We start from the raw sequence: 14,711 nt of genomic DNA on the forward strand, positions 1-14,711 counted from the left end.
GCTCATCTGAGAAATCATGTACTCTTTTTCGAAATAACAATTGTTACAAGTTGTATTATTCTAGCAGGCAGAGAATCTAGGCAGGGCCAGGCTCCCTGAGGATGGGTGCTCTATAGGCACGAGGACCAGATGTGAGATAGTAGCTTGGCTCTCACAGGAGAGACTGTACCAATGTTTCAGATTTTGTTAGCCCTTTTGAATGTTTGTAGAAAAGTTGAGCCTGGGCTTCTCATAATCATTTGTTATTGAATTTCTAGCCACCACTAGCAACATACCAGTGCTTGGCCTCTCTTTTCTTATTGATTGTCATCTAGCAGCTTTGCTGCTGGGACTCAATGCAACATCTTTTTTGTGTGCTCTGTGTACAACTGAAATTCACAGTCATTGCAGTCAAAGTCTGGATCCCAACTAAAACAGAATACAAAATTCAGCAATGCTTTTGGTTTGGGTGCACATTCAATGTAAAGTGATGGTTTAACTTGAGATGCGTTAAATACCAGACTACAAGGAGATGCATTTTCCCTGTGTGTATTAGCTCTGTTCTGAAGTCTGACACAGTAAAATATCAGTGGGTCAGAGTAGATAGGAGGTAAAGGATACCTTTTCCATATCTGTCTTCCTGTCCCATTCAGATTGCTTTTCCACATCCCATTCCCATTGTTTAAAAAACAATGGTCCTTCATATTGTAATTGTTTTTTGCATATATGAGAAACTGGTCGTACATTTTGTCTTCCTGTCTCCTGTGTGTTTTTTAAAAGCGTGGTCAGTTGTTATTGTCTGCTTGGAGTCTTTTGCTGCACAAAGCTGAAACTTTTAGATAATAACAAAACAGTAAGACTTGGAGTAGGTGTAGTAGCTGACTTGGAGTAGGTGTAGTAGTTAGTGCTGTGCTGAATATTTAAATAGAAGGCTAATTATATACCTTGCCCTATTACAACTCTCTGTTATTACAGAGAATTCCTAGTATTCTTACCAGATTAGAGACTCCATTCTTGAAAGACAACAAGCATTAGGATACAAGAAGCATCTTTTGATAACATATTAAAAAAGATATGTGGCCGTTTTCGTGTGGCTACATGACAGATGGGAGGATTGTGACACTGCTTTTTTTTATCTAGCCAGTTTCTGTGATGCTGATATTTTTCTGTTCTATTTTCCATCTCATTTTTCCTAAATTATAAAGTGGGATGAAGAAAAGTGTTCATGCTTCTGCATAAGCATAACTTCACTGCATAACTTTGTGATAATTTTTTTCTGTCCCTTATTAATATAGTTAACAGTTCTAAAAATGAGATATTAGAAGTAGATGAAGGTAACGCTAGAAATGTAAACAGTCTCCTGTAGCACCAGCCGTAGGAAGGACCTGAGGGGTACTGTTTCTCTGATGTTTCTTGCCCTGCTCTAGCCAGTTACTAATCTGTTACTGCTATGTACTATTATATGGCAGCAGTGTATCTCTTCTGTACTGACCAGGTCATTGGCCAAGTGTTAACACATCCCCATTCTTGCCCAGCTGTTCTCCAGAACAGGATATGAGTTCCCAAGGAGCTTGTCCTTTTGTTGCCCTGTAAGATCTTTGCGTGAGAGAAAAAGAAAGGATTCTACAGTGGTCTGTACCCTACACTAATGCAGAGGGCGAGGTACAATATTGCCCTTTATGTGCATCTCTTCTCAAGAGCATCTAACAGTGCTTCAAAATTAGTCTCTTTCTCTAGAGAGTTCTACTGCAAAATACACTGTTTTTTGGAAGTTGTTCCTGAGTCTTGTGACCTCCATAGTGGTACAGGCTCATTTAGAGTTATAGAGGGAATCTCATCGTGTTCCACTCTCATGAACAATGAACATTAAGTTCCAAGACAGTGATTTAAATTTATGATGCTCACTCCATGATCTTCCTGCAAGCCTTGCCTTTGCTTGTGACCCTCTGATTCCCATGACCCTGTCTCTCTAAAAAAATGCTCCTTCTCAGCAGACCTCAGTCCTATTCTTTTCTGTCATTATCCCAAATGCTCAATTGTCTCCAGTTTATTACCACATGGTTGCTCTGTCCTTTGATGATCCATCCACTAGAGTGCTTTGTCATCTTTGGACAGCAGAAGATCATCATGAGGGGCCCAGGGCATTGCTTTCCTTCCTCCAGTCATGCCAGCAAAGGGATACTTTTCTCCGTTAATAGAACCTGGGGAGGAGCTTGAGAAGGTCAGGAGAGTCACAGTATCTGCAATCCCCTCTTCCAAATCTCCTCACCTGTAGGCAGTGGAAGTTTTCAAATACATGTGCATGTATACCTGTGAGCTATTTTAGTACTGTGTGAACGTAGAAACTCAGGTCAAAATCTGTTGGGCTGTCTCATCCCATGATCAAATACAGAATTATTCCTTAAGGTCTGTTGTTTGCTTTCTCAAAGCTTTCTGTCATTCTGCTTCCACTATGCATAATGTATGATTTTTCTGAAAATAGACCCCATGGTAAGGAAGCATTTTCTGATACTTGGTTTCATGGTTTCTTTTAGTTATTTTGATCTCCTAGTTATCTGTACTCCTCAAACTCACCCATATAATTCCTCCATCTGTTTGGTAGCACTCTTCAGATATTTGACTTGAAGACACTCCATATCTTTGACGGAAGACGTTAATCAAAACTCCTCCCCATTATCATTTAGCCAAGTACATGTGTTTGGTTCTTTAACAATTCTCTGTACGTCACTCCCTCTGGTCCTCTGATCTTTTTTGTAGTTTCGCTCTGAATTCTCTCCACTGGTGAATTTTCTGTGAGACCTCTGATTTCACAAGCAATCTCTGGAAAAGCAGTGTCATTATATCCCTTTAGAAAATACCATTTTACCTGCTTGTAACACAATAAAACCTGCTCATTTGTTGTACAGGATCTCAGTGGCTGCTCTGGGGATGCTGTTGCTTTGTAAACTGCTGTCATATCTAATTTATGGTCCATTGAAAAGGTGGTGTTGTTCTTGACATTTACTAGCTATGTTCTGGAAGATTTTTCTCGATGGTGTGTTAGCTGGTGATATTCCAGTTTGCATGTGAATACATTTCTTCCTTTCTTAAATCTTGCTAGTCTTTTGTGTTCTCCATTCTGGTTGATGTTAGCAATTAATCTCTCTCAATTAACTGCATCATGTGTAAGCATGCTTTTCTTTCCCTTTTTCAGGTCATTATTGAAGATGCTAGAAAGGACAACTGCAAATATTTTTTTAGTCTTAGAACTAACAGTTCTCATTACTCCTCATAGTGGGAGAGGCATACAAAGTAAACTTGCTGAACTCTACAACAGAAACACTGCAATCCTCTTAAGGTAAAAAACAGACTAAACAATCACACTATACTGACTAATGGGCAAAGGATTTACCATAACATGGCTATTGCTCTGTGTTTTAAGCATGCAGATAGAGATATTTACCTCTTCAGCCTTCAAATAAATTTCAAATTTACTACAGTAGGTTTCTGGTTTCCCAGTGGTCCTCATCCTCCAAATTCTGGACATAATGATAGGAAATCATGTGGATCTGACAGGAAAACATTACCCTCTCAGAGTTTTCTTCTTGTTGTGCTTATATCTTCTTCTTGTTGAGGTTGACTTTCGTACTGAGGGAAAACGTGGCTATGGAAAACTTCAAGCCTAACAGGAATGACACTTTTATGTTGTGAATGCGTATATGGAGTTCTGGAGGTGTTATGGGGTTTAGTATAGGCTTTCTCTTTGCTATGGAGCTGCATTGCTACATTGCAGATCTTGCCTTTAGGTTCTGCAGGTTTGGAAATAAGCTTATGCTGGAGAGGGGAGCTTGTAATGGGAGGATGCTTTTGTGGTAAAGGCAGTTGGTAGTGTTCCAGTGTATGCATTTAATGTGGGTAAGAAGTTACAGTTTGCTTAACTGCTTGTAGTTTGAGTATCCATTTGTCAAATGAGGAGAAAGACGCCTCAGCTGGGTATCTTGAGGTATCTTTGTGGATATGACTATGCTCAGATACGGTGGTGATCCAGGCAAGACTGCTTTTGTAGCAGTAATTAGCCAGATATCCCTGAATCCAAGTTACTGTCTTACAGGCTCTGAAAGTATGGAGGGAAGTTGCAGGTCAAAGTACAGCGAGAAGTAAATTGAGCGGAGAGAAGACCTGTCTTCCTCCCAGACCACTGTGCCACTTGTCTCAGTGGCTGTCTTCACTGAAATACAGAAGTCAATTGTAAATAGTTGCTAGTAATAATAATGGTGATTAGATATACAGGTGTGTTTCTCTCTTGTAGGTAGGCATGGTTGTAGCTCTAGCCTGGAATGTCTTGTGCTCTTGCAGTTTGCCAAATGCAAAATTATGTTTTCTTACCAAAAAAAAAAAAAAAAAGAGCAGATGTTTAAAGAAAAGTAAAAAGCCATGTAAAAAAGCATGTGGGTAGCTGCCTCCACTCAGGTGATTTTCTGCTGTAAACATTCTGTGGAAATATCACAGTGTACACTTTACTGGACAAGATTTAATCTTTAAACACTGCTGTCTTCACCTGGAAGCTTTAGGAAAAATATGTGAAATATACCCATTCTTCAGTTGCTTCTGAGTGTTTCTTGGGAGCTGAAGTAGGCTGTGAAACAAGAAGACATAGCCAGAAAGAATGTATTTAGATATCCCGTGTTTGTTTAGTTTTATTTTACAACCAAAGACAGCTTTGACATTGATGGTGTTAATTTACGAACCGCATTCCAGTGTATTTCTTCATTTCCCCCCGATAACGGGCACCTGGTGTCAAAATTATTTCAGCGGACGGCATGGGGGTTCACGTCGTTGTTTCAGGTTGATTTCGGTACTTAGCCGTCGGCGGACCGGCGGAAGGTACGGCAGCTGCTGGAGTAACTTTGAGTCCGCGTTTCCCAAACCAACGCAGAGACCCCACCGGCCCTGGGAGAGAGCCGTACCTCTGAAAGCATCTGTCTGGCGCCTACAAGCCCGCACCGATCTGGCTTCCCGAGTTGCTCCCTCCTCAAGCGGCACGCTCGGATCCCGTAAGCCCTCGAGTCTCGCCGGCCCCGCGCTCCCGAGAGACGTTCCCCGCCCCGTCCCGCAGCTAACGCCGCTTGTGCTCTCGGAGGCGGCGGGCGAAGCCCCGAGCCGGGAGCGAGCTCCGCCCTCGCCCCGCTCCGGGCTGTGGGAGCGGGCCCCAGGGGGTCCCGGCGGCGGGCGGAGCCGTGCCGGGGGCGCCCCGGGGACGGGGCGGGGGGCGGCGGGTCCCGCCCGCCCCCCGCGCGGCCATTGGCGGCGGCTCCGCGCTCCCGCCCGCCGGGCCGGGCTGCCCGCGCTTATAGCGGCGGGAGGGGGCCGCCGCGCCCGGAGCCGCCGGGATGCGCGCCGCGCCGAGCTGCCCGCGCTGGGCGCTGCTGGCCCTGGCGCTGCCGGCCCTGGCGCTGCCCGCCCTGGCGCTGCCCGCGGGGCGGCTGGCGCTGCTGCCGCACGGCCGGGAGCGGGGCGACGCCGAGCTGGAGCCCGGGGACGATGCGCGCTCGGCGGCGCTGGAGCTGAGCACCGCGCTGCGCTTCTACGGCGCCGCCGTCCGCTCCCTCTACGTGAGTGCGGGGCCGGGAGGGCGCGGGGCGCCGCTCCGGCGGGCGGAGGGTCGGAGAGGCCGTTGGGCCCCCCCCCCCCCCCCCGGGGCGGGGGGTTTGCCGCCTCTTGCCGCGGTGCTGCCCGGGTTTGGGTTGGTGCCGGTTGGTTTTGACGCGTGCCGGTTGTGTGAGCGCCGCGGTCAGAGGTCGGTCCAAAGAGCTTAGTTGTTCCAGTTGTGTTCAGTCGGGTATCGGGGCCGTGTTAATGCCCTTCTCGCACCGTGGCTCCTGCCGATTCTTTGCGGTGCGCGCCGTCTGTGCTGGAGGCAACGCAACAGACGGTAGGATGGTAGAGAGAATGTAAAGGGTTATCCAGAGTGAACACCATCGCCAGGCGTTTTCTGTGCTCCCGTATAGCGTGTATGGCCAGCTAAGATACATCCTCGTCGTGGTCTATGTTTTGTGTGCTTCAGCATGCCAAAGTCACAAATCTGAAACTATCGGTGTCTAACCAAGCAGCCTGACATGTCCAAGATTTGCACCTCTTAGCACTGGAGAGCTTTCTGCCCCTAAATGTCTTGGGCACTCTCGGGTGTTCGTTGCTGAAGGGTGTCTTGGGCAGGGGAAATCCACGTCCAGAGCAATTGCAGGCTTTGGTCTGCAGGCAGAGCTCAGCCACGCGTGCGTGCCTCATCGCAGAATCTGCTTCCCAGAGTTGTGTGTGCACATTTATAGCTAATGAAGGGCGCTTAGTATGTGAAGGTAGGATTGAAAACAGATTGTCTGGAGCAGAGCTGCTCAAAAGTAGCCAGAAAAAAATGTCTAAAATGGCAGCGTGTCTTCAGAACCCTGCAGGAGTACTGGCCGTTTTATCATTGCCTCTTTTACCCTGAAGCCTCATCTAGGCTGGCAGTTGAAGATGCTAACTAGCATATTTAGAAATGTCTTAGTAGGGAAGGCCCAGTGTGTTTAGTGTGTTAATCTGATCCAAGTTAAAACCTGCCTCCCTGTCCAGATAAACCAACGTGCTTTAGCACCATGGGTCTAAGATGCAACCTTGGGCACCAATCTACGTGGAGACGCTTGGGAAACTAGACTACCATGTGGCCGCAGTCATTCAAAATTTGATGTAGTTCCCATGTACTTGGGTCCATTTCATAGATATTCACCTAAGATTTAACATGCTTGCATTACACTGAGTTGTATTAATGCTGCCACTTAAGTTGTGCTACTTTTCCTTGTTCACACTGCCCCTACCTAGATAAATCCTGAAATCACATGTGAAATCCAAAATTCTGAGGGTTCAAGTTATGCCTATGTGGAAAGTGGCTGTTGTTAACCGAGGCTGGCAGTAAAGACGAAGTAATTCACAACCACTAAGTGGAGTTCAGACTTCAGTTTGACCCTTAGTTCATTGTCTTGTCTTGCATACTCTAAGTTTGGTCACTGATTAGCCAACCCAAGTGAAAAATACACTTTTTGAAGCACAGACATATTCTTGAAAGATAACGGGCTGTGTATCCAGTCACTGAGAAGCAAAGATAACATGTCAGATAAGTGACAGAAAGGGGACAGAGTTTTCAAAGAGCAGTAAATTGGTTAACAACACTAGGTTTCTTTAATGATCTTGTTACTTGCCCATGCCATAAAACAGGAATGGTTCTAGTTAGTTTTTGTCTGGAAGGATACCCATATAGAAGCTGTTCCAGAATTGCTTTCAGGGCTCTTTCAGCATGATTTCTTGGTAGTAAGGATGAGCAATTTTAATATGGGGCCACTGATAATGAATGGTATTTCAGTATCAGTCTACATAATATGCAGAGGCTTTTAACTTGCATTTAATCTGTCTCAAATATTGCAAAACAGAAGCACAGTACAAACTGTATGGAGGTAGGAAAAGGAGAAGTGTATCTGTTCAGGAAATGTATTGAGCAGTCTTAAATGCACCTTTGCAGTACACAGTTTTATTGTATGTTGGCAGTGAGTACTTATTAAGCTCTATGATGTTACTCAGCAGAATTTACCAAAGTATTGCTTGTTGATAGTAAATGTTATCAAGCTGGTACAATTAACATGTGGTATCAGTAGAAATACATTATAATACATAAAGGAATTCCTGGATCAGTTTTTGAGTTGTTGCGATGAAATACATCTTTCTGTGTGGTTCATCAGGATAGTGTGATAAACTTAGCTTAATTTTTTTATTTTTGCAGGTTTTGCCTTCAATCAGTTGAAAATTCATGTGCGGTTTCTCTCTGTTTTTTCCAACATTTGAGAAGCTGAGTTGTTTGAGTTAGCTCCACACATGAATAAAAGGGCAAGGAGTTCTAAGGAATGATTGTTTAGTTTCAACTTGTCATAAAGTCCCTGGCAACAAAACTTTTTTCATAGATGGAAGAGAGAACTTTTATTTAATATAAGTGGAAACAGACTTTCACATACTGTAATCTTCAACATGGTGTTTTCCTATGCAAGATTTATAACGTTGAATCCTATTACTAACCCATACTGATCTATTTTTTTAAATAGCACACTTTTATTAAGGCTTTTTCAGTTTACACTAGGGCTCACTGATGTGGAAAAGTTAAAGGTTTAGGGATTGCTTCCTTTTAGGGAAGAATCAGAGTCCTTTAAGGCAAGCTTGGATCAATTTTTTAATTGTTACTTTTATTAACTTCCTAAATTAATAGCTGGTCATGTTTGTATTAGAAAGTTTTGCTGTTTTAAGTCAACTGGCTCTTCATTATACAAATAAATTAGATTTTTCTAAACTTTCTTGTTCAGAGATATACAAGTCCTCAAAATGCCTGGTCACTGAACAGGGAAAAATACCTCATTTGTTTGACACCTTAATTTTTGTTATACACACACAAATACACTTTTTGTTTCAATAGAAGTACTTTGTTACTTTGGACTTCCTTCTCCTCGCTTGTTTTTTCAGGGTGGACCTATAATAGAGTGTGTGTGATTTGTCCTGCTACAGACCACAAATGTATGTTAACTATGTGTGTAATCCAGAAGTTTAATGTGCTAAAAATACATCTGTGTTAGTTCCTGTCAAGTTAAATAATATTATACCCTAAAAGGAAAGATGTACCGTCCAGCTGGTCTTTAGACAACGCCCACCTGAGGCCTTTATTTTTTTTTCCCTTTCCCTTTTGACAGGAATGATACTTTAATGAAACCCTGCATTTACCCTGAATTACTTCTCTTTAATTTAGGGTTCACACTTTAACCTATCTTTGTGACCTTAAAAGGAACAGGATAAAGTTAAATCATACTATTTACCATCTTTTTCAGTATAAATGTGTTGTTAAATGTGAAAGCTAAAAACATTTTTTCACTAATGATGAATGTTCTTTCTCTACACTAAAAATCTCTTCACAAAGTGAGCAGTTTGTGTATTTATTTTCATTTAATGGCTTGCAAATGTTTTCTGGGTGATAGAGTACTTGCAACCAAACATTCTCTTAATATTTAAAACTGAATGGTCACATTTATGAGCTACAAACAAATGAAAATGGGGTTGGCATTTTTGCATCTTCTTGATAAAATTACTTGTTGCATTTAAGTTTTTAGTCAGATAGGAAATGAATAGTCAGAAGCATGCCCCTAATAGGTGAAAAGAGGAAGACCAAATTTTAGGTCATTTCTTCTGGTCTCTACTTTGTTCTGTAGTATTAACTAGCCCTGATTGTATTTTCTCTTAATGTTATTTTAATCTCTGCCACATAAATGGGGGACCATGCAGCCGCAAAGTCTGCATACACCAAATCTGATGAAGAGCATGGAATTTGTTTAAAATACTTCAAACACCAGTCATCTCTCACAAGAAGATTTAGAGTGGGAGTAGGGGTGCTTGTGTACAAAAAGTGTAAGCAAGGAGAGGGAAGGGATAAACTTTTAATTTACTCTAACTTTATTACTTTAAAGATGGAGTGCATCTCCTTGCTAAAATGTCTTGGCAAGCAGACTGTAATGCCCACCACCTTCCCTACTGTCTTCCAGTGGTGTAGTATAATTGGTGGCTTTTAATTTTTAGGGTAAGTTTTAGCTTTTTTTACAGGGATGCAAGGTATCTTCTAGCGTACAGATGTTGCAGAAGTTCTGTGAAACTTTCTGGTCTAGATCTCTGTTGCATGTCTGCCTGCAATTGCAGGGTCTAGACTGGGGTAACCCATGCTGTCTTTAGTTCTATGTTTCTAAAATTCATACTTCATCTTAGGATCTGTGGCCACTGTTAAGTTACAAAAGATTAGAGGAAAAATGATCACAATATTCAGCTTCTCCTCCCCCTTTCCACACAATCTGCATTCCCATCATGCTTGTGCAGATCATATACTGCTTATATACCTTAGATATACTGTTCATGCATAAAGCCAACTTCCCATTTTTACATGATCTTAACTTTTTTAGTATTTTTCACTGTAGCAGCTAATGAAATGATACAGTCAGTGTATGTCAAGCCATTTTTAAAGTAAATTCTGATATATTATGTGAACTATTTGCTAAGTTTAGCTAACGATTTATGCTAATTATTATACAGTTATATACCAAGCTGATTGACCACTAACCTGTGGCAGGGGGCATGCTCTGACCCCCTGGATAGCCAACAGAGGGTTCAAGGTATAGGTGTGTGCTGTATATGAAGGGGTGAGTTGTAGCAGGAGTTCCTGTACTACACTTTTTCTGATTTGCTATATGTAGTAGTAGCACTGGTGGTCCAGATTCTAAAGGATGCTGCCAAAACATATGTAGCCAACATCCTTGGCAGGCTTGCATAGCCTGTGTCTTGAAGAATATATGTAGTACCGGCCTCCGTTTTTCCAAATGTGTATGGTAGAAAAGGGGAAGAAAAATTTGGAGACAATGAGAATGATCAGAGGTGGGGAACAGCTCTTGTACAGAGAGTGTGTGAATAGGCTGGGGGCCTTCATTCTGGAGCAGAAATGACATAGAAGGAGAGACTGGGTAGGATTTGACTGTATGTCCCAATACAAAAACTAGGGGCTGTCAAACGAAGCCGGGAGCCAGACTGAAAACAAACAAAAGTAGGAGAGACCTCAGGGTATGAGTCACAGATCTGTGGAATTCCTTTTTAAGGGATTTTGTGGATGCATAAAGTTGATATGTGTTGAAGGGAAGACTTAACAAATACATGAAGGAGATCCACTGATGATGAATAAACAGTCAAACCACAGGGAATCCTCTTCAGCTGAATGTGGTCGGAGGCTGGTCTGAGGAGTACATGCACGTCCTTCTTTTGTTCTGCTGAATCCCTAAGCTAGCAGGTATGGCTGGGGACAGGCTACTGGGCTAGATGGCCTTGCGGTCTGAATCATGGTGGACGTTCTGACCCTCTTCCAAGCATTCATAAAGATTGCATAATGTTGTGAACCTCTTGACCGTGTGAGAAGATCCAGCAGCAGTTTGTTCTTCTTCTGTTCGCGAGAATCCCTGTGAGTGAGATAAGTCTGTGGGAGACTGCAGTTTTAGTTTCATAGCTTGGGACTTCTGTCCCTTTCTGAGTCATCTGTGTGTGTGGCAGCAGCTCTAGAGTGGTGAGTGCCTGGTTGCCTGCAGGTAGTCAGATGTGTTCTGTTATTAGGTAGTCAAACACTTGGAAATACATTTGTATGTGGCTGATTCATACAGTGCCATACACAAATGGAAGACAAAAAACTGTGTGTGAGCAGTTTATGCACTGCCTCAAGGCCTGACACCTGTAGTCTTGCTGCTTCTGTGTGTGTGAGAGTCAGCTCTGGTGTGCCAAGGGAGTTTGGCTGTCATACTTGGACATGCCCTAGCATGTACCTATATATATGTATGTATTTATTTCATTTTTAGAGGTTGTTGGCCACAAGTCATCATCTCACTGACCAGTTAAATCTCGTTGAGCCAGTAGGTATGCATTTTCAGACCAAGAGTTTCACTCGTATAAGTTAATGCTTTTTTTTTTTTGCCTTTGGTGGTTTTTTTTTTCCCCTCTCCAAGTAATAAAGCCAGTTTTCCATAGGTCTGTTGTAAGGGAATTTACAGGGTGGCCTCTATCTGCTTTAGAAATCCTATCTCCTATACTGTATAGCCTCTGGTATAGGAGCTGTGCTCACTCTGTATCTTAAGAGTGAGCAGCAGCTTGTTGCAGTCAACCTTGCACAGTAGCAGAGAAATTACTAGGAGGATGGTGAGGATGATTGTAGTGAAGTGAAGTGAAAATTAGAGCAGTCCTGGCCAGGCAAAGAGAAATCTGTACATTTTCCCAGACTTCCACCCAAACTATTACAAGATTTAAGCATGGAGCAGTTTTTTGGGTGGGCATCTATGTGTAGATTAGTTCTTTGCTCAGAAATTGTATCAGCTTCTGAGGCAGTGCTGTAGTAGCAAGGAAAGCTCTGCTGACCTGTTTGAGTCCTGACTCCCTAACCAAGTTTTCCTGGGGTTGACATAGCCTGTTGTGTCATAACTTATGTGTGTCTGTGGGACAAGACAGAGCTGTTTTTTCATCATCATCAGACTTTCTTAGGAATGGGCAGCTTTCTAAACCGTCCAGGTTAAGCATCCTCCTCTGTCTTCCTGGTAGAAGTCCAGATTCCCAGGGGGTATGCTATGACTTTGATACAGCTTCTCTGTAGTCTGCTCTGCTTTACAGCAGGTAAGAATCTAGCTTGCTGGTTAACCAAAAAAAGTAACTATTACAAATACTTTCTTCATCCTTACCATCCCCAGTCGTGCAGTTGTAAAACTGCTCTTTAGGAGAGCAACAGCTAAAAGGGAGAAGAGCTTTTTGTCATCTGGGACGGTCTGTACACAATTCTTGACAGACTTACAGAGGGGTTGTGCTGGTTCTTGGTCTGAGAAAGACTTGGAAACTCATGAAATCTGGTGGTTATGTGTATCTTTGTTAAAAGAGGCAATAAGTGTCTGAAAATTAAATAGCTAAAGTCTGTATCTAGGGAAAAAAGGTTGGTCTATCCGTAAAGTAGTCCTCTGGGTTTTGGCAACTGAAATCCCAGGACTCCTGACGTGATACAAAACAAAAACTTGAAAAAAATTAGTTACTTTACAAATACAAGATTGACTTTTGACTCAATTTCTTTTGGAAATGCAATGAAAATATTGTGATCTAGATCACATAGGTGTGGGAGACAGCTGTATGAACAGTATCCATCTTATAATTTCCACCTTTTTATTAGGTGGCCACTAATGGGATTATTGCAGTGAATGAACCTTCAAGTGAAGAAAAATATCTTGGTCAATTCCCAGTAAGTTTTGGGGCTATTGCTCCCTTTATGGCTGACCTGGACACAACAGATGGACGTGGAAATGTGTATTACAGAGAAGATTCATCCTCAGATGTCTTGCAACTTGCATCAGACTATATCAAAAGAGGTTTTCCTGAGACTACTTTTGATCCCAGCAGTGTCGTTGTTGTTACCTGGAAGCTCGTGGCTCCTTACCAGGCACGGGAAGAAGGTCATGCTTTGGAAGAAAAGGTGAGCTTTAAGACATGTTGGACACATGTTCAGCTGAAGTGTAACACTGTAACCTGTTGTTTTGAAGGCTTGAATTCCTTTGTGTTTAATGAATCCTGTACAGTTAAGAATGTATTTTGTTGTTGAAAAGGCTGTAGCAAAATAAGAGTTTCCAGAATTTTTACTTGATTTTTATTTTACAGTATTTTATTCATTCAAAAGAAAATGCTTGAATCTGCATAGCTGATTTCTTTGTATTCCCTGACAAGTCTTACTTTGAATGTTAAGTGTGATGTGGTAATAACTGGAATAGTAGGGTATCCTGCCCTCCATCTGTGCAATATAATCCAGTTGGCTTGCATTTTTCAACAGATTCTTAAGTCATTTTGACATCAAACTACCTAAAATCTGATAGGTCTGTGGACTAACAGGAACTTCAAACTGTGAATCCCTTTTGGACAGATGACATTGCATTCACAAAAAGGTCATGCTTTGCAGCTGGTATTGAATAAAGAAGCAGTTAGAGGTTATTTTTTGTATTACTTGAAAACCATTTTCCCTTTTTATACCGTGTTAGGTACTATCCTGCAAAGATATGTAACTTTATGCACCGTAATTATCCCAGCTGATAAGCCTGCTCACAACATATAAAGTTGAGAACATTACCACAACTTAGCAAATCTTATTTTGTCAAAGATTAATTTCTTGTGCCTAAATTGACACAACCGTTGTGTTCACAGTAATGATTCTGCACTCTGGTAGCAACGAATAGCTGATGTCTGAGGTACTGTCTCAATGGTTCCTACAGTATGTAGGAGTGTTCCTACAGGAAAAGACACTTGCAGCAACATGAAACTTGAACTCTTCTTTAAATATTGTTTACAGAATTTTTCTATTGAGTCTAGCACATCACTCTATTTTAAGGAGATGATATAACATCCTATGCATGTTACAGAACTTAGATTTGCTATGTTTTAGACAACCTCTGGCTATTTCCTAACAGATGTAACTTAACTTTGATAATGCTTTGTTTTTAATGTTTATGCATGCTCAAGCTAAAACTGCCTTAGCAAAACATAAGTTTGTGTAATACTGATTTCTCCTAGCAAGTACATGATGCATTGCGTGTGATGGAAATTCTGATTTTGACTTTGTGTTTTAAATAATGTTATTCTGTTGTCTATCTTGACTGGTTTTCCATGAGTAAATGGATGTTAAATTTTTTTCCACAGAGAAACACATTCCAGGCTGTTTTAGCCTCTTCTGACTCCAGTTCCTATGCTATTTTCCTTTATCCAGAAGATAGTTTGCAGTTCTATAGTACATACTCCAAGAATGATGATGGAAAGATTCCTGCTATGGTTGGCTTTAGTCAAGCCTCTACAAACTACTACTTTTGGGAAAAGCCAGGATCCTACAATGTCATTGCTAATGATGAAGACAGCATTAGAAACCTGCACAAGTATGCTTTTTTCTTTAAACTCCTCAAGAAAACATCAAGGAGTTCCATGTTTTTCTTAATTGTAACATGAGTTAATGAGAAATAATAAGATCCCATTAGCCATTGCATAAGAAATCGCAAAGTCTGCCACTGATAAATATCCACCCTCTTGAGGAATACAAAGACTTCGGTCTAATTTGTCAAAAGTCCATAGTTCCATTGTCACTGGTAGGAGCTGCTGTTACCCTT

The 14,711-nt window shown here is 41.9% G+C and overlaps 2 protein-coding genes across 2 annotated transcripts in view; one reads left to right on the plus strand and one right to left on the minus strand.

Moving 5' to 3' along the window:
- The window catches only part of GGPS1 (geranylgeranyl diphosphate synthase 1), a 407,079-nt gene that overhangs the window by 97,830 nt on the left and 294,538 nt on the right, over positions 1-14,711 (minus strand). The gene's annotated exons all lie outside the window — the stretch shown is intronic.
- NID1 (nidogen 1) overlaps positions 5,349-14,711 on the plus strand; it is a 45,785-nt gene continuing 36,422 nt past the window's right edge. Inside the window, exons 1-3 of the mRNA XM_049831540.1 lie at positions 5,349-5,570; positions 12,743-13,042; positions 14,254-14,483. Coding sequence (XP_049687497.1) covers positions 5,349-5,570; positions 12,743-13,042; positions 14,254-14,483 — 752 coding nt within the window. The remainder of the gene's footprint in view (positions 5,571-12,742; positions 13,043-14,253; positions 14,484-14,711) is intronic.

Source organism: Accipiter gentilis, chromosome 28 (genome assembly GCF_929443795.1).
Source record: "Accipiter gentilis chromosome 28, bAccGen1.1, whole genome shotgun sequence".
In the NCBI taxonomy this organism is placed as follows: domain Eukaryota; kingdom Metazoa; phylum Chordata; class Aves; order Accipitriformes; family Accipitridae; genus Astur; species Astur gentilis.